The 19,620-nt window shown below is 48.7% G+C and overlaps 1 protein-coding gene across 2 annotated transcripts; it reads left to right on the forward strand.

Moving 5' to 3' along the window:
• Nucleotides 1–110: 110 nt before the first annotated feature.
• Nucleotides 111–17,168, forward strand: PCBD2 (pterin-4 alpha-carbinolamine dehydratase 2). Of its 2 annotated transcripts, none has more exons than XM_072348358.1 (5): nt 111–220; nt 1,470–1,601; nt 15,259–15,339; nt 16,039–16,135; nt 16,962–17,168. In XM_072348358.1, exons 1-4 carry the CDS (start codon nt 137–139, stop codon nt 16,132–16,134), a joined length of 393 nt encoding a protein of 130 aa, XP_072204459.1. In that variant the 5' UTR covers nt 111–136; the 3' UTR covers nt 16,135; nt 16,962–17,168. The 2 variants fall into 2 exon arrangements, with proteins under 2 accessions (XP_072204459.1, XP_072204460.1); XM_072348359.1 differs by having other exon boundaries at nt 16,039–16,139; nt 16,962–17,092.
• The last annotated feature ends 2,452 nt before the right edge of the window (nt 17,169–19,620 follow it).

Raw genomic sequence — 19,620 nt, forward strand, 5'->3', positions numbered from 1 at the left:
CGAGCTGCCCGGTCGGGCGGTGGGCTCTGTCCGCTCGTACCCAAACCCACCAGCTCCCACCGGGATCCCTTGTGTGCCCGCATCCCGCCCCCCGGTCCCTCCCCCGCTCCTCCCGAGGCGGGGCCGGGCCGGAGCCATGCCGGGCGGAGGGGCCGCGCTGCGCCGGGCGCTGCTGGGAGCGGGGCGGTGCGGAGCGGGCGGCGGGAGCCGGGCTGCCATGGTGAGCGGGGAAGGGAAGGGAAAGGAATGGAAAGGAAGGGAAAGGGAAGGAAGGGAAGGGGGGCGGCTGCGGGGGCTGCGCTCCTCGGGGCAACGTGCGGGCTGTGCTGCAGGAACGGGGGGTGGGGGCGGGGGGCGCGGCCGCCTCGTGTGCGTGATGTCATTGGTAAGGGAGGAATGGCGCTGTGCGTGTGCGATGTTTACGTGCCTGCCCAGCGACGTCAGCTGCGTTGCGCGGGTTTGTTCCGCCGCTCCTCGTGTGTTGAGCCCTGCTGCTGGTTGTCAGCGCTGACCCTGCAGCGTCAGCCCGTGCGGTCTGATGGGTTCCATGGTTCTATGGCAGCTCTGTCAATTGCTTTTACCAGCGGCGATATCTGCGTGTGCTCGAGGGCAGTGGGCGGCTCTGTCCCTGCCGGAACGCCGCTCCCGGAGCGCTGCGGAAGTCGCGTTGTCCGTCCGGGGGGGGCCGCGCTCCGCTCTGCGCTGCTCGGGCGGACAGCGCCACCTGGCGGCAGCGGCGGGACGGACGGGGCTGCTGAGCTGCTCAGAGCTTCTCAGCAAGTGGAACGAGTCTGTATGGACTGGAGCAATCCGAGCTCTGCTCCGAAAGGGACAGAGCTTCCCGGCTAAGCGCTGAGTTCATAATGTGAGCCTGACAGCGGTCTGTTCGGATATAGAGTCAAATTCATCACCCGCTCACTTTGTAGGTCTTTATAGGTCTTTCCCAAGCACCCTATAGGTGAATATTTCTTCTCTCCTTGGTCTTTCCCAGGAGTAAAGCTGTGTACAGTGCCATCTGCTTCCCTTGTTTCTGCCTTTCACAATGCAGCTATTGCCCTGCTGTGCCTTTCAGCCTGTAGTTGGGCATCCAGAGCATCGTGTAAATAATCTGTTACTTATACAGCAAAGCTGAATAGCAGGAAATTCATTCACATTGGAGATCTGGGTAGCTCAGGTGGAGGTGTGGGTGTAGGTGTGCCGCTGTCTGTGCCCATCACTGTATGGAGGCATCCATCCCAGAGTCACTGCCCTGACAGAAGCCGCCCTCCTGGGCTGTTCCCAGTGACAGGAGTTAAGATGGTTGTAGGAACTACAAAAAGGGACACACCATACAGTGAATTTTCCACCTCTTGCATCTTAAGCGTTTGCCTCTCTGCAATATGTAGCCAAGATTTCATGGCGTGGTTCTCTCGTTGTACTCAAGCAGCTGAGCCTTGCTGGGGTGACGTGCTCTGCTTTTGCCTCCACAGTCTTCCCAGTCCCACTGGCTGACAGCAGAGGAGAGGAACCAAGTTCTGCGGGATCTCAAAGCTTCGGGCTGGTCTGAGTCGGGTGAAAGAGATGCCATCTACAAAGAGTTCAACTTCAAAAGCTTCAATCAGGTAATTATCGCTATATCCCATTTTTAATACAGAGGAAATGTAGTTGCTTTCATTTCCATTTGTAAGTGGAACTTCAGGAGTGTCTCTGTAGGGCCAAACCCTGTCAGGTTTGCCTCAGTGAATCGTTTTCTGATTCTGAACTTGTTAGGTGGGGTAAATGAAATGCCGTGTTTCATCTTCCCAGCTGGAAGCTGGTGGCCGATTGGTTCTTCAGTGAATCCTCATCGCTGCTCCTGCAGATCCCAGCAGCTTTTCCTTCTGGGCAATGTCAGAGAGCTGCAATGTGTTCGTGTTTCCTTTGTGGGGATGAGATGGTTTTCTTACAGTGTCAGAAAACAGCAAAGCATGCAGAGGGGATGGAGGATGCCAAGCCCTGGGTGCTGCTCCTCAGCCCTGAGAGCGAACGTGGGGCAGGCAGAGCTGTGGCAGACAGCACAGGGCGAGTCCATGGCAGGGGGCTGACATGAAGATCCAGGGGCAGGAGGTCCCCTGCAGGTCCTGGAAGGTGGATGAAGTATCTGCAATCACAGAGGATGTCTGTGTTACCAGTGAGGGCACAGCGTGCTCTGCTGTTGCAGGGGGAGCATTTGCTGCAATGCAACAAAACAAAGCGATGCACCTCTGCTTCTTGGTGCTTGTATTTCTGGTAGCTACAAGTAAATGCCATTTAGGCGACAAAGGGCAAATCCAAAGCTATGGACCTGCCTTGTGCTTGGGAGAGGCATCCCTCAGTGAAAACCAAGAACTTTTAGGCACAGATTCTTTTATTTCAGTTAATACGTTTTGTGTTTGCAGTGCTGACAGTGCGAGTGTCCGCTGCAAGTGCCATTTCCACAGTGACCCCCCTTCTGCAGATGGCACAGAGTCAGGTGTGTTTGTGGGCAGCAGGGCTGACATGAAAGGTACCCCAGATTTACGTTTCGCAGATGATATCGCTATGATTAATGGATTCGTTGCCTCTTTTATTGCTCCTCACAGATAATGTTCGTGATGCATGGAAAGTTCTGCGGCTTTAAAATCGATGCCAGGTTTACAAAGTCTGTATATGTCAACAGATGTTAAGAATATAAACACGACTTTTATTATAAAGTCGTGCAAATGTGTAGACATGAACTTGGTTTATGTATATTATTTTCAGCATGAGGATGAAATGAAACTTCTGTGAAACGAGAGTTATTTGGATTCCTGAAGCTTTCAGGCTGAGATTAGCTTGGTTAAAAGCCATCAGAGCCGAGCTGCCTTTTTAACAGCTGACAAGCTAATGACACTTCTGGCTTAGGGAATTACTTTGTGACATGGAACTTGAAACTGCTGATGCTGTTTGTTAGTCTGAAGATACATTTTCATGGAAATAGGCTTTGGAGATGCGGCTCTCTGAAAGGGGCTGGAAGGCAGCCTGAAGCTGTGGCTGGGAGCTCTGTGATTGCTCTGTGCTGTGGGCACCCACTGCATTGTGCTGGGTGCACCTGGTTCTGCTGCCAAGGTGCATCCAGGGAGACCGCAGGGCTGGGCTGAGGGCTGGGCTTGGTCCTCTGGCCTCTGGCTTCTGTCATCCCCCATCTCACTCTTTGCTGTTCTTTGGTTCCATGTCCCTTAAGCCAGACCCACAGTGACATCGCAGCACTGGGTTGGGCTGGGGGGGCAATGTGCAATGCAGTGCCCTTGCTTTGGTCGTCACACCAAGGCAGAAAACGCCACTGGGAGATGGCACGGGTGGGCGTGCTTGGTGATGGCCAGGTTCAGTATTTACAGCTGTCCTCTTTTACAGGGTGAGCTTTTAATTGAGCGCGTTGGGTTGCTTTTAGTGGGTTGTTTTTTTTCAGATCTCACATAGGAAGTATCCGTGAGACCTCTGGTGTCATCCTGTAAAATGACAGGAAACCAAACGCTCTAAGACTTCTCAATGTGTTTTCTGTTTTGGAGATGCAGGACACAGGTGAGGGATGAGCCTGTGTGGAGGTGACAGCACGGAAACACTTTGGAGGGCGATGCATGGGGAGAATGGAAGCACGTGTGTTTGACTGCACCAGGGGAGCCTTGAAGTAGAACTTAGAGATGTGCAGAAAACATAGAGCTGTTCTGGAAGTGCATATCCCCATTTTGCATGCCTGGTGCTACCTGCAGAGCTGAGCTGCTGCCGCTCCTGCTCTGTCCTCCGTGTGGATCAAAGATCGTAACGTTTGCTTTTAGGCAGTGGAGTTTCATTGCCTCTTTACGGACATAATCTTTTGGCTGTTGGTCTGAAATACGTCCACGCCTTCTGCGTATTGAAAACATAATAGCCTTTAACCTACAATCTGCAGAGTTAAAATGAGTTTTATGTTAAATATTCGGTTGTGGGCCACATCTCCAGCTTTTTATATGCCACAGAGGTCTTGTTTTTTGGGTTGTTTTTTTTTCTTCTCCATTGTCTGATAGTGAGGTCATTTTCAGTCCTCTGAGAAATGTTATTCCCAGCCAGATGCGGGCCATATATTAAAAGTAGCACCTGTGGCTAATATCACAGCAGCTTACCATAAATTTACATGGTAACTAGGATTATATCTGTCAAGACTGTTAAAAAATGTCTAGATTTAATTTGATTTCCAGTATTGAAGGAGCTCTCCAACATTTTGCTTCATAACTGTATTTTAAAAGTTAAAATCACTCCATTGTTAAGTTTTATAGCACTCCCAGTGCCCATTAAGTTGATTTGTTAAATGGAGGTCAGAATAAAGCGAGTTGGCTGCATTAGGATCGGAAACCAACCCATTTGCCACAAATTCAGCCCTCGCGTGTGAATCTTCACGCAGCCGGGCACTGATTGGTTTCAGGTGCTCAGCCTGGAGGATCGAGCAGCCCCAGCCCCTCCTTGGCAGCTTTGGCAATCAAAAGACGAGCCCCTTTTCATTTGTTTGGGTGGAATTTGCTGGGTTTTAGTGTCGCGTTTGTCTGCTTGCCCCCTCTGCTAGGCTTTCGTGCTAGGCCGCCTGTTGAATGAAAAGACTTGATGGGGTTTTTTTATCCATCTAGGTAGGTGCTGTTTTTCATATACTCTTTCCTAAACTGCTTCATTTTCCATTATCCTTTGAGTCCTCTCCCATATGCCATGATTTGTGCACCTGCAGAGTTATGAAAGTATTTCTTTTGGTAGTTATGTTGTTCACTAACTTCCTTGCGTTTATGAATACAATAACTGATTTGCAATAAATCAGGGTTATTTACAAGGGACTTTACAGAGTTGAGAAAATCTTTGTATCTGAAAATAATGAATTTCTGGCATATCTGCCTGCTGACATTCGCTTTTATTAGAAACTGATAGTGAAATTCTTGGGACTGGCAAAGGTTAACTTGTGGGCTAAAATAGTGTGAGCGAGGCGGTGTGAATGTCGGAACAGAGTGAAGTAAGTGTGTGTTATTGCAATAGCAGCTTCCTGGGCTTTGTGCTCCTCACTGACTTGGTGGATAGCACCTGTGCCTTGGGATGGTGGGTCAGGGTCCAGCTGGGGGTTTGGGACCCCATCCCTCCATCCCTCCATCCCTCCATCCCTCCATCCCTCCATCCCTCCATCCCTCCATCCCTCCATCCCTCCATCCCTCCATCCCTCCATCCCTCCACCCCTCCATTTCTCCATCCATCCATCCATCCTTCCATTTCTCCATCCATCCATCCATCCTTCCATTTCTCCATCCATCCATCCATCCTTCCATTTCTCCATCCATCCATCCATCCTTCCATTTCTCCATCCATCCATCCATCCTTCCATTTCTCCATCCATCCATCCTTCCATTTCTCCATCCATCCATCCTTCCATTTCTCCATCCATCCATCCTTCCATTTCTCCATCCATCCATCCTTCCATTTCTCCATCCATCCATCCTTCCATTTCTCCATCCATCCATCCTTCCATTTCTCCATCCATCCATCCTTCCATTTCTCCATCCATCCATCCTTCCATCCCTCCATCCATCCACCCCTCCATTTCTCCATCCATCCATCCTTCCATTTCTCCATCCATCCACCCCTTCATTTCTTCATTCATCCCTCCACTCCTCTGTCCCTCCATCCCTCCATCCACTTCATTTCTCTATCCCTCCATCCCTCCCTTCATCCATTCCTCTATCTACCTGCTTGACAGTTGTATTATTTACAATCTTATCATCTTCCATCCCTGGCTTTAGAGGTGATGATGCCCCGGTCAGCACATCCTGCTTCCAGTAACCTTTCCACCTACCCAGCAGTGAGTATTTTTTCTCCTGATGAGCAATACTTTGCAGCAGGTGGAAATATGCCATTGGGCTGCATCTAGGCAGAAATGAAATCCTCAGTGCTGGAAGCTGGGAAGTACTGATGGCAGCTGTGTGTTGCTGTCTGATGCCGTCCCCTGTCCTTAGGAGCTAAGTGCAGTTAGGAATGCTCATGTTGTGGATGAGCTAAGTTGTGCTGCAGAGCACGAACCCTTGGTTTGCTGCCTGTAATTGTCTGTTGTGTTTCCCATCACCGCATTTGCCGTGCTGAGCAGACCTGTTGTGTCTCGATGCTGACATCTGCCCAGCCGACCTTTGGGCTGCTCTCCAGCTGCCTCCAGTACGAGCACTTCCTTTGAAAAGATGGATTCATTACCGCTTTAATAGAAATGATTACACCATTGTTTCAGGCAATGAGCCGAAAGTGCAAAAAGAACTAATTTGTCAAAACGCCATTTGGGTTTCCCAAGCCATCCTGCACTCTGGGAATAGAAGAAATGCTTCTCCCTTGTTTTCAACCATTCATAGTGTGTGCCATGACTGCTCCCTCTGTGCGGGTTACAGGGAACAAACATTGCACCAACCACAGCTGCACCCAAAGGCAGCCAATGTGAGCAGGTTGTGTTTGCTCCCTGGGTCTGACTGCGCAGCTCTGCGAGGGGAGGCAAAGCAGGCTGGTGCTGCCTCTTCCAAAGATGTTCAGCCAGAATATTGGGTTACTTGCAGTTAACGAATCCTCGTGTCTTGTAATTCCTCGTGCATTAAGATTTATTTTTATGGGGGTGCTGGAAAGATGCTGATTAGGTGCAAAAAGCACATCTCTCCGCGTTGCTTGTTTAACCTTTCCCATCCCCTTGCTTTTGGGATAATGCCTGGCTACGTTTCCAAGCTGCAAATCGCCTTTTGCAGTTTTCTCACTTTCTCCAAAAGGGAGCACGAAGGAAAGCCACGTTTCGGGATACAACCCTCTGCAATTGCAATTACAAACGGACTCTGGCTGGCAGAATCAACTGAAAGCAAACCGCAGGCTGCCTATTGAAAAATTAACCATTGCTTGCCAAAAGCCCATCAGCCCCACTCAGCGGACATCCGCTCACCGGCGGCGGGCCGGGTCCTTTCATGCACCCTGCTTTACACGTTAACGGGTTGGAAGTCGCGGGCCGGCGCTGACCTTTCACATCTGCAGCTCTCACAGTAGGAATCTCCACTCGCTGCTTCCTGTCAGGGCGGATTAGAGTGACGAAGCCCAGCGCTCGCACTGGCTGCCATTTCGTTTTTTGATCAGAATTATTTCTTTCACAAACAATCACGTTTGCTAAGATGTTACATCTGCTCTGAAAAGCCACTGGCAGACCCGCGGTTTATCACTGTGATGCAAGTGTAGCTGTAGAGCAGCTTCAAGTGGGGTTGGGGGAGAGCTTCCCAACCTCCTCCTCCCCTCTGTGTGCTTCTCTCTGTGTTTTCTTCCTTTAGTTTTGTTGGGCTGAAATGTTGAAGGCTGCAAACTGGAGGGGCTTGGTGGGGCTGGGCCAGCACCACCCGCTATTGCCTATTCATCACTCTGTAGGAAAGTGGGATTTGCTCTTAGGTTCAGAGCCCGACATACAGGTGTGCTTTTCCGTGTGCTGGGATGAGAGTAGCAATGGGCGTTCCAACACACGTTTGTGGATGGCCAAGGTGGGAGAGGCTTTGTTCCATGGTGTGCCGTGCGTGCCTGCAGCCAGCAGGAGCTCTGATATGGAAACAGACCTGTGTAGATGTGCTTCCCTAAGCATGCTCTTGTGCAGCTCTGAAAGAAGTGTGACCAAGTGGTATTTGCTGGCTGTTGTGCGTGTGCCTGCCTGATCCAGCAAAGCAGGAAATGTGATGGGCTGCCCGGGGGAACCCTTACAGATTGAAGGGGTGGCTGAGGTTGGAAAGGACCGCATAGGAGCAAGGCAGCAAGAACTCACGGACCCTCTCAAAACCTTCCCATCTCAAAAGATGGGAGGATTCCCCAAAGAGAAACGTAGGAAGATGCCTGTTCCCACTGTTTTTCCAAAGCCTTTTGTCACTTCTGGACTTGAAATGCGTGTCTGCAAAATACTGGTTGAATGTTATGGTGCCTTAAATGTGAGAATCCTGACAGTGCTCCCGTTCAGCCTTGTGTTGAGTTTAATGTGCTCACCTGAAATCTCTGTCCTACCTGAAAAGGTGCATGTGTCAGTTGTCCTCTGCTTTACAAAAGCCTGCACACAGTGCAGTGGTAAGAGAATGCTGAAGGATGGCGTAGTCACGAGAGCGGTCGGTGCTTCTCTTAATCCATCACAAGGCGATGCCTTTCTTATCACTCTTTGATGTCTTCTTAGGATCATAAAGGGCAGAGATGTAGAGGATTAGCAGAGGCAGGGACTGCTTGCCCTTGGATATTCAGCAGAGAATATTTTGTATATTGAACTGGTAATATGTGTAATCTTGGCTGAAAGACGAAGGAAAACTTTGCCTGAGCACTCCTAATGTTATCAGCTGTATGTATGGCACGAGAACTTCATGTCTGCAGAGTGAAATCATTCCTTCACATGCAAGTTAGAAGAACGGGGGGGGGGGGAGAAAGGAGATATTAGTTCTGCTGTGGCCAAGGTCTGTAGGTCTGTTCTGTCCAAAGTGTGATGCAATGGGTTGATGAACTTCCCTCTTTTTCTGCACTGAATTGGATAAGCCCTCCAGGGAACGAAGCACCCGAGCTCCATAGAAGAAGATGGTGAGGTTGAGACGTTGCGTGGACAGGTTTCCCTTTGCTCTGCAGAGATGAGTGTTGGTGCTCAGGATGGGCACTGTGTGGTCGTTCCGCTGCCTCTTCCATCCTCATGCTGGGCCATCCATTTCTTTCACTAAGTTCTGTTATCTTCATTCTCTCAGTTGCTCTGCCAGGAGAGTTATTATTTTAAGTGACTGATTGCTTTAGCAGTTGCTCAGTTAATGGGGGCTTCGTTGTGCTGTTTAATGGTTTGAGGTTGGGTGCAAACAGCTCATTTTAAAAAGCCACATTTTGTGAAATAGCCCTTTTATTTGGTGTAAACCTCCTAAGTGCAACCTTTACATTCCTTGTTGGAGCTGGAGTCTTTCTTCCACCTTCTAGTTCCATTGTGTGATTACTTTCCATCCCTTTCCCATGTTGACTAAGAGGAGAGGCATTGAGGAAAGGCCAAGTGAGGAGCTGCATGGGATCTCTACAATCTGAATGCTCCTCATTGCTGAATAAGCAATGGCTGTGTTTACCCAGCATGCTGAAAGAACTGGAACTTGTAGAAACAGAAAGCAAAGCATTTATGTAGAATGCTTCTGTAGAAAGTGACAGGTCACACATAGGTGTTGGAAAACCCTTGCAGTGGCATCTGATTTTAGCTGGCTTGGGTTTGTCACTGACAGCGCTACGATGGAATATATTTTGTTCACTCCTGTCACTTGGCTGTGCTGACTCTGAGTTCCCAGGCAATGGGAAGAGCCCAGCCATGGCTGTGGTGGAGATGGGACCTTGTCACCGCTTGCTCTGGGGTTTTAAATATAGAGCTTCTGTGTGTTTTGCAGTAGACTTTGTGGACAACTGCAGTTAATTTTATGTGCCTGTAGGCAAATGGGTGTTCTTTGTGATATGGTTGTATTGGGTCCAGCGAGTCTAAGTAGCTTTGAACCTTTTGTTTAAGAAAGAACAACTTCAGGAGGAGGTTGGAATGCTGCTTTAAGACGCCTCGCTTGCACCCCGTCGAGTTCATAAATCTTTTTGGTGGATTAGGTGATTAATTTGGGCGTGAGGTCTGTTCGTTGAATCACTGTGTGTATTATCTGCTTTCTGCTCACGAAGCCCAGGTGCAATCACTTACTGTAATAAAAACGAGAATAGGAAAAATGATCTTTGGTGCTGCTGGAAAAGTAAAAAATGTGATGGGGAAGAGGGTAATAGATGTAACATTTTGTATCATATTATCACCAATGTGAGGAATAACAAGTTCAGCAGTCATGGAAGTGCAGGTCTCGTGTGTGTGATGCAAGAGTCAATCCAGAGCAGGAGGAGCAAGTCAGTGCTCCTCCATCTTCCTGCCAGCCCCTTTTCTCCGCAGAAAAGCGGTGTTTTTCAGACCCGTTAGGTCTCAGGTGGGGCAGGCTGTGCCTGCTCCTGCTTTGCATCCTCACAGAGGTTGCTGCCACGCATGGTGGAAGCAGCCCTGGTGCAAGGCTACTGGAGCGTGGCATGGCAAAGTGTGTAAGACGTGACAAAGCATGGCAAGGCATGGCATGGCATCACATCCCGCTGGAGCAGCACCTGACCTGGGTCACGCTGTGTGGACATGAGCCTCCCCATGCAGCCTGCAGCGTTCCTGCGGACAGAATTCCTGGGATCACAGTCTGTCATCTCCTGCAGCGCTTGACATTGTGCGGTACCTGCATGAGCAAACGCCCCTGGAATAAAGGCCATGCCTCAGAGCTCCGGCTCTGATTGCCTGCATTTATTCTTCGTGTTCTTCAAATTGGTAAATCATATGACAATAAACAGAAATACCCTCAATGAAGAGAGAAGGGGAAACTGTTGTTTATCTGGTCAGGTGGTTTAGATTAGCAGTGATGCTGGTCTGTATTATGTTACTTTAAATCATAGTGTCCCAACAGGACATAAATTATGAAGATTGTTACAGTATGTTTCATCCAATGTAAGATCAACAAATTGGAATAATTTTTTTATAGGAAAATCAGTGCTTTGGCAAGGTTATTGTTGAAGAATTTAATTTAACTTGAGCTTTGCTTGCATTATTTCTTAATATATAAAAACTATTTGCATAATGTATGAAGTATAAACATTTTTAGAATCAAAGGCAGGAATGCCTTTTCCAAGATTACATAGAGTGGCAAACTACTTAGAATAGATCAGTGTTTGTGCTTTTGCTGTCAGAAATGTTTGATATAGAGCTGGCTAGCTGGTTTCTTCACCGACATAATTGTAAACAAGTGCTGCGAGACAGAAACAGCGTTCTTTGTGGAGCACAGTGTAAAGGTTTTCACATAGGCAGCGTGGAACTTGGAGGGCAGCGTTTGCAGCCACGATATGCATGCAAATAGGTGACTTCTTTTAGAGGGCAGAGCAGTGATTCGTGTTTGTGTAAGGGACGTGTGCTGCTCAGTACGTGGGATGGGGGTTATAAGTGCAGAAAAGTGTAGGTAGGGAAGTTCTGACTGAAGGGTATTTTTTCAGTTGTTTTGCTTTGTTTTATGCAGCTTTGCGTTGCTTTATGAGGACAGCAGTGGTGTCCCAGTGCATGGCAGCATGTTTGTAGCACTCCACGGCCACACTCCCCTTTACTTTGAGGGATGGAGGGATGGTACACATTACCACGGCAATCGCTGCTTCCCAGGTTCCCTGGAGGTGGTTCTGGCAGCCCAGTGGTGCCAATGAGCCCAATGTATAACCGTGTCTTTCAGAATGAGCGCCAGACCTCATGTGCTGCCTTCACCTCTGAAACGTCGGTTGCATTCTTTGTTGCGAGGTGATTTTTGCTTAAGTATACAACGGGAGTATTTCCTAATGGAACAAAGAGAATGAAAATGAAACAACCCGTGGGGTTTTCATGGGAGCACAGCTCCGGATGTCATGAGACCGAGTTAAACCCTCAGGGCTGGCTGCACGGAACTCAGTATAGCTCGACATCACAGAGCTTTCCCTTCGCTCTGCTGACCTGTTGCTCACTGGAAGGTGGTGATGTGAGCTGGGTGTGTGAAAGCTGCTCCAGTTTGGAAACGGACTGCAGTGATTTGAGTTTGTTGTTAGAAGTGTCAAACTGCAAAGGAGAACACGTGCTATATGCTGTGCACAGGGAGGGTTCTTCCTTGGGTGGATGGAAAGCAAGCATCCTGAGAGTGGTCATCTCTTGCCGTGTATGACAACACTGTTGTAATGGGTTTTGTTTGCTCGTTTCTTACTGATAAATGACACTGATGGAGCGCGGGTGGGTGTGGAAGGGAAGACAGGTAGCCCTCACACCGCAGAGGGCCAAGGTTAATGCTACCTCCAGCATTATAATGACAGATGGGAGGCAGAACCCTTAGTGTTCTTGTGATTAGCATATGGTTTCCTTGGCCGAGCATCTGAAGGATTTAGGAAGCCTCAGTAACTCCCTTTGTAACTCACGCGCTTTAAAACAAATAAATAAAGCCTGTTGCACGGCCACATCATTGGGCCTTGCGGCTGTTTTTCTTGAGTACCTCCATTTTTGAGTCAAGCAGTGTCAGCTGCTGAGCTCGGGAGATGCACTGCGGTGATCCATCACCGGGGACGCACCGCTCGGTGATGTATGAGCGAGACACCCCGACCCGCGCCGCTTTGAAGTGTAACTCATCGAGATAATGTTGGCAAGAGCCGTACAAAAGCAGCGTGTTTAAAAAGCGTTAAGATGAATTGATTCCTTGCTTAACAAGTGTGAAAGGAAGAATAATAGCAGATTAGCCCCAGGATCCCACGATTCTCCCGAAGCTGTTAAGCGCGGTGCAAAGCGATGGATGGAATTTCAGCTTTCCTCCCACTGCTGAGAGCGCAGCGCCCAGCCCTGCCTTTCCCATTCTCTGGCAACAAAAGTGACATTAAGTCTCGTTTTCTGATGGCGTGTTTTGTCACTTCTCAAAGCATTTTTTCTGTCATAACTTTACGAGGTTAATGTGTTCTTCTGAGAGTAGCTCTGATTTTTATCTCACGGAGGCATGCAATGGCATGGCTTAAAAACCATTTTAGAAGTGATATTGCATCTGAAGCACCCTTTGCTTTTCGTTCTTTCATTATCTTAGAAGACACGAATGGAAGAGACGTATTGGCACACCCAAGGATCTCCCTGTCTGCTCGGGGTTGCTTCGCTCATCGCTTTCCAGGTGCTGTTTCTGACTCACTGCAGGGCTCCGTGATCTTCCAGGACCTGAGTGATGCATCAAGCTCGGAGTAACCTGTGTGTCCGGGTGTTACTTCAGACAAAACATCCTGAAAGGTCGATGTTAGAAATGTCTTCCTCTCATTCTGAAATAACAGAATACATGATGATAGTTAATACATCAGAGGCTCCTTTCTTCATGGCTTCTAGAAAACGCAGGCATCCTTTCTCACCCCTCTCTTTGTTTTTCAAGGAAAGATGGGAAAATGTGACCGTTAACTTCAGAGGGGCTGCAGAGCTGTTGGTGCAGTGAAGGTCACGATCGGCGTTGAGTTCCTGTCCCAGCTTCACCCAGCAGTGTGCGCTGGGCTGATGGATTCTGCCCGATGCTGCACTCTTGACAATGATCTTGCACTGCAGACCGCTTAATAATTTTCATTATTTTTAATTAAAGTTGAAGAAGTGCAGACTCCTGCTCAAATTAAGGTTGGTTGTGTTGCCGGAATGTGGTAATTACTTTAATTGATCACAAGATAGTTTCCTTGATCACCAATTAGACCAAATTACCGATCAAGTTTCAAGACGTGAAGAAATGTCCAAACTGATTTTATGTAATAGTGTTTTCATATCTAATCAAGCCTAAATATCTTTTCCTTGCAGAGCCAATTGTATTTTCTCAAAGAGAGGTTACGGCTCTACAAATATCAAGGCGATTCCCAAACAATAGCATTCCAATTCATTTAATTATCAGAGGAAGTATTTAGGACCGTAATGGAGATTGCGTTGGTGAAATTGCTCGGTGGAACTGTAGCTCATTTTCTTAGCAGGAGATGCTTCTATTTTGTGTGTAACTGAAACGAGCTGGTACACAGAAGTGAGGGGCTTCAGCAGTTTGCAGTCAGGGAGAGCAACGGGGCAAGGGCATGAGTGTGGGTGCATAGTGTGCTTGGGAATCCCTCGTGGGATTTGGGCAACCCCAGTCCCAGTAACCCAGGTATGTATCTGTCAGAGCTGCCCAGGTGGACGCACAGACCCTGGTGGGGCTTTCTGTAGGTTCAATCTGACTTTCTTTCTGCTGTTCTTTCTACAAAGGCAATGCGTTGGTGGTTGCAATGCTGTCTTAATTTTTCTCTCTACAGGCTGCTGTGGAAATGTATAGGTTGTCAATTGATTCCCTAAGACCTCAATCTTAATAGAGTCTCGTTTCATTCTTGTTGTGACCCTGGGCAGTCTCAGAACGATTGAATGCAGTGTTTCAGAGCTATTAATGCAGATGTGTTTGGTTGCTGATGTACATCGTACCGCTTTGTGCTTCACCGCGTGCTGCAGGAACATGGGGCATCTTTTAACAGTAATTGTTCGCTCCGAGGAAAATGAAACCAAATGAGAGCTTCAAGGGAAGCTGGATTTCCCGAATTTTGGAATGCTCTTGGGTCAAGGAAAAAAGCTTTTTAATTGCTGACAGTTTGGTGATTTCCAAATGACAAGCCTCATTGGAATGATTTTCTCTGATTATAACGTTTGCATTCATTGGGCTGGCAAAGCGAGTAACAAAGTCATACTTCATCCAGGCACCGATGCTGGGTTTTTTTTTTTTCTTTTCCTTAAAGGTTTTTGTAATTTGTGAGAGGAAAAAAGACTGAAACTATTATCAGCCATTATATGTTATTCATTGACCACATGTTTGTTTGAAGCGGCCATCGCTTGGTGGAATGCAGGCTATATACGTTCTCTTCCATAAATGAGTGCTAAAAACTTACCTAAATCAGATAGGCCTTTGTCGAGATTGTTGCATTCTAATACAAACCAGACTATACCGTGGATGTTACTTTTGCTTTGCATGTTAATTTAGGTCCCAACCCTGATGGATGGAGCGCAGCTTGAATAGAGCCCATTGGCTTGGAGGCGTTCTGCACACGCACTGAGGCCCTTTGGACCCCGCTGCATAATTGCATTCTTGATTTACATGGACGTTCTCATTTTCTTTATAATGCAGTGATTTGCTCTTAAGCATTTTGGCAAGGGCATGCTATTATTTTCTTCTTGAGCCCGTGATAAAACCTGCATCCTGGGGGAAAGTCATGTGCAGAATATAGGGGCGGAGGATTGGGAAACCCATTTTAACTCACTTAAGGTAAAATATTTCCTCATAAAGCAGAGAGGCAAAGCCACCTGCCTTCTTTCTCCCCCCCAAGTAAAATAAATAGCAAAATAGTTACGTGGGAGGATGTGTTTCTGGGAATGGTATCTGTCCAGTACAAGAATATTGTGGCATGGGCCCTAGATGGAAACAACACATTGACAAATGTGTAGTGAGGGTGAGGGCTGCTGGATGGATGTTTAAAACCATTTTTGGGTGCGAAGGGTAAAATCATTCCTGTGCAACAGCTTTGAAACATGGAGCAAGTAACATTGAGCAGTCATTCACCAGGACTCAAAGGGGAGGATTTCAGTGAGGTCAGGAAGCTCTTTGGTGGCTCAAGGACCAAAAAACATTTCTCCAGCAGGTTCTGAGATTTCTTTCCTCTCTGTTTTTTCTCCCCTAGGCGTTTGGATTTATGACACGAGTTGCTCTACAGGCAGAGAAGATGAATCACCACCCAGAATGGTTCAACGTCTACAGCAAGGTAACGTGCCCAGCAGCCTGAGTTACACACACATACACACACCAAAGTACTGGCCCGTCCTCTGTGCCCTTCCTGTGGTTTGTGTGCAGTGGAGGAGCGGAGGGAATGGGGAGGTGATGTGTCTTTCTCTAGAGATGTGGGACTTTAAAGAGATACTGTGATTAGTAGTGGAGAGCTTGCACCAGACGTCCGGCTGTTTGTGGCTGCTTGCCGTGTGGCTTGAGGCTGGCACTTTGCCTTGCTGGCTGAGAGCTAAGAGCAGAAGCCTTAAACCTCTTCTGTAGGCAGCCTGTGTGAGTGGCTGTGCTGGAACCTCTGAGTGCCCACCAGCTCTCATTTCTGCCTGTGCAGCGTGCAGGTACCTGGATGGCAGCCTAAATTTGGATTTGTTAAACATCCCCAGCCCGTGTCTCAGCATAACAGCTTATAAAACTTGCATAGCATTGCCTGGCTGCTGCTGGTCTTACGATTACAGAGGTCAGAATGCACTCTGCAACCCTTGGAAGAAAGGTGCTGTGTGAGGGGGGGAAAGCACTGCTCCCCATCATTTTGATTTCCTGGTGCTTCTCACTGCATTGTGTTGCAGTATTGGCAGATCCGTGCTGTCCCATTGATACACCTGGAGGAGCTGTGGGTGGGCAGGCATGGCTTCTCTGTGGGACACCGTCCTTGTAACACCTTGCTGCTCCTTCTTGGCAGGTTCAGATCACCCTCATTTCCCACGACTGCGGTGGGCTGACCAAGAGAGACGTGAAGCTGGCTCAGTTCATTGACAAGGCTGCTGCTTCCGTATAAGGCAGGTATTACAGCATTCTAAGGCACTGCTTTGTATTTTGAATGGTGTCTCTCATTCACTGTAACTCTGATTTCACAGCCCCCCTGAAGGGACAAAGTATTCTATAGAGTGGCATAGCTTTGTCTTTAAGGCTTTTATCTGAGCAACCCCTCTGAATGCCTGTGCTCACCAGTTTCAATGCTGCCTTCCATATCCCCCGTGCTGCTCCAGCACATAGCACCAGGTCTCAGTTCCCGGTGCTGTTAATAAAACTCAGTACATCTGGGTGCAGTGCTGGGTCAGGCAGTGCTGCAGGATGGAGCTGTTAGCTCTGCTCGTACCTGCAGGAGGGGAGGAGGAGCTTGGCCAGGGAAGCAGCATTAGCAGGATTCTTGCTAAGCTGGGCTTGGCCGGAGCTATGCTCACCCTTCTTATGGCTGCCAGTCCCTGTGTGCCCTGCGAGCCCCTCGGGTGCAGCACTGGCAGAGTGACCCCTGTGAAATGCCTGCAGCATGGCTGGGGGTCACTGAGGGCATGGCTGGGAACTGAGACACACATTGAGGGGCAGCAGCTGCCAGGGTCTATTCTGGGTGTGTGTGCAGTGTGTGGTCTCTCAGCTATTCGGGATGCAAAATGCCAGTAGCTGAAATGCAGATACTGCTGTCGGTAAAATAGGAATGGTATTTTTGTTAATGCTTAGCAAGTGCACTGTCACGTGCTAATTGGTGGCAGGAGGCAAGATGTGAGGTGTTGGGCTTTACTGGTGCTGATGGTACTGGGAATATTGCTATTAAAACCTAAGAAAGACCTGGATTCAAGCAATGTGCTCCAATGTTCTTTGCTTCAGAGTGCCTTTCCCCACTGGAGTGGTGGATTTCGCTGGTACGGCTTCAGGTCGGGCTGTGATGTCTCCAGTTCCTGGTGGAGGAATGAAACGAGTCACACCCAAAGTTTGGATGGTGTCTGCAATGAATGGTGCAAACTCTGCTGTTAGAAATTGATACAGAATGCCAACGCTTTGCATCAAGCCAATAAAATCAAATTCCTCCTTTGTAATTTGTTTCTTTATTATTATACATATGTGACAAAGCTGTTTAGTTTGAAGATAAATAATATTTAGTCGCTGGGTGGTCTTTGGTTTAAAGTGTTGATATTTATTTACATACTCGGAGGAAAAAATCCCCACCAACTAATTTCTCCCTGGGCGCTGCTGTCCGTATGGCACAGAGATGTGCAGCCACCGTACGTCGTAGCTCCCAGCCCGAGGAAGGAGCAAAACCAGCCCAAGAGGAGGAGCACAGCTTTGAAACGCTCACAGCAGTGTGGTCTCCAGGTCAGTGCTTGTTCAGCTGTTTATTACTGGGGCATTTCTGAGCTGCAGCCCAATCATGTGGGGAACCCCCAGCGAGCTCCTCGTCCCTGCAGCATCTCTCACCCCCATCCTGTGGCTCTCTGAATCCATACTGGGAGCCAGGTGGAGCCACCCAGCTCCATTGCCTTCTCCTGTATCCCCTCAGCTCTCCTCCACCCATGTAGAGGTGGTGAGGGCAGGATGCTGGGGCACTGATCAGGGCACTGTCTCCCTGACCAAGCTGGAGCTTTGTGGGTAATTTATACAGCATGGATTCAATGACAGGTATGGGATCCCAGCCAGGAAATCCCAGCCTGAGGCTGCATTGCAAAGAGTGTCACTGGCTCTGCTCTGAACAGAAGTAGCCAGACTGTGAGCACTGGGGCTTCTCTAGGTGATGGCATCTCAGGAGCTGCCCGGCTCCATGCAGCAGGTGGGCTCCAGCAACTGCCCAACTCCCAGCTTTCCCTGCTGATCAGCTCCTCTTTGGGTAGATTTGATGGCAGCAGCATCACACTCTCCACCCTTGCAAACTAATTGCATTTCCCTTCTTCCTGTGAGGCTCAGAGCATGGCTGGAAGCCACCAGCTTAAATATTCCCCTGGAATATTTGTGGTTCTTTTCTGCTTTAAGATTAATTGTGGCTTGAAGTATTGGGATAATCCATTGTGAAATGGCCTCTTCTCCTTGACAGCTACGTGGGTGCATCTCAGCTGAGCCACCTCGCTGTGTCCCACACCGACCCACCCCACAGCCACTGGGAAGTGCAGTCCCTGCAACACTGATCTGCAGCCACAGGAAATTGATAGCCAAACAAACAGGGCTGGGAGTGCAGAGCACGAGGGATGCCTGCAGCGCACTCTTAGCTGGGGATTGCTGCTCGGGTCCTGACAGCCCCAAGGACTGCTCAGCAGCAGGGCTGGCCCATTATCCTATCCCCAGAGTGGGAGCCCAGCTCCAGTAAACTGCAGCATGCACACCCAGTGCAGCAGGAGGTGACCTCCCCTCCCAGCACAAGGGCTCCTCCTTGTCCCTTTTTGCTCCTTGAGCCTACAACATCGATTTTGAAAGCTCTGAGCTGGTAGGTGTGTGCACATCCTCTGGCTTTTTCAGCCTCAGGTTAATGAGCCAATTGCCAATTAACTGAAGCTAACGAGATCCTCAGCGTGAGCTGGGTTCAGTTTTTCACAATTGTTTGTGCCAAGCAACAAATATTCGTGGCTTGAGCAAAGCTGCAGCTCAGGATGAGCCAAACATATGTGTGTCCTGGAAGAAGCGCTCACGGAGCAGCCAGTCTAGCAGGCACAGCCATGCTGACAAATTGAAATACATTAGCAATTGCTCATCCCCTTTCTCTTTTCTCTCAAGAAAAGAAAAAAAGCAGAAAGCAAACATGGATGTGAGTTCTCCCGCTGACATCAAAGGCTGTGTTTATGTAAGCGCTGCTTGTGCCGAAGATCTGTTGCAGAGTTGGACCCTTTGGTGAGGAGCTGACAACTCACTTGCAAACGGACTTTGGAGGCAATCCAGGCATGGCTGCCAGCAGTGCTCTGTGAGAGCCAGGCTGGGCTGCAGGACATGAAGCTGCAGCAGTGCAAGGGGAAACTGTGATGCTGCTACTCATTGAGCTGATATCAGCCCTGCTTTGGGATCAGGCAGATGTGGAGGCACGGGAGAAGTGCTTAAGCACCTACACGCCAGTGGCCAGTGGAGGCAGAGCCCGTGGGAGGGCTGTTGGTGCCTCTGGGGTCTGTCCCCTACTGCAGGGCTGCATTAAAAGCAGTCTTGCCAATAATTTCCATAAATCTTTAGCCAAAACAGGCATAGTTTGCCTAAACTGCTCAGTAATGCAAACTCAATCAATTAAGAATCATCAGCATCTGTTGTTGTAGTGCAGAGTTTTTGGTTATCCTGGAGCAGTGGGGTTTCCTCAGCTGGAGGTGACCTCACAGAGTGATGACATCAAGCAGCAGATCCTGGCACCTGCTGTGCCGTGGTGTGGCATGGAGCATCCAGGCTTTACACAGGGTGGGTGACCCACCTCCTGTTTTCTTATGAAATTCTCCTATTCTCTATATAGTGTAACTAAAAGATACACTCGCTTTTTCCAGTTCAGGTACTTGTGGAGCAAGCTCCTTGTAGGCTGGAGTTGGTG

The sequence above is a fragment of the Excalfactoria chinensis genome, chromosome 13, assembly GCF_039878825.1.
Source record: "Excalfactoria chinensis isolate bCotChi1 chromosome 13, bCotChi1.hap2, whole genome shotgun sequence".
Lineage (NCBI taxonomy): Eukaryota > Metazoa > Chordata > Aves > Galliformes > Phasianidae > Excalfactoria > Excalfactoria chinensis.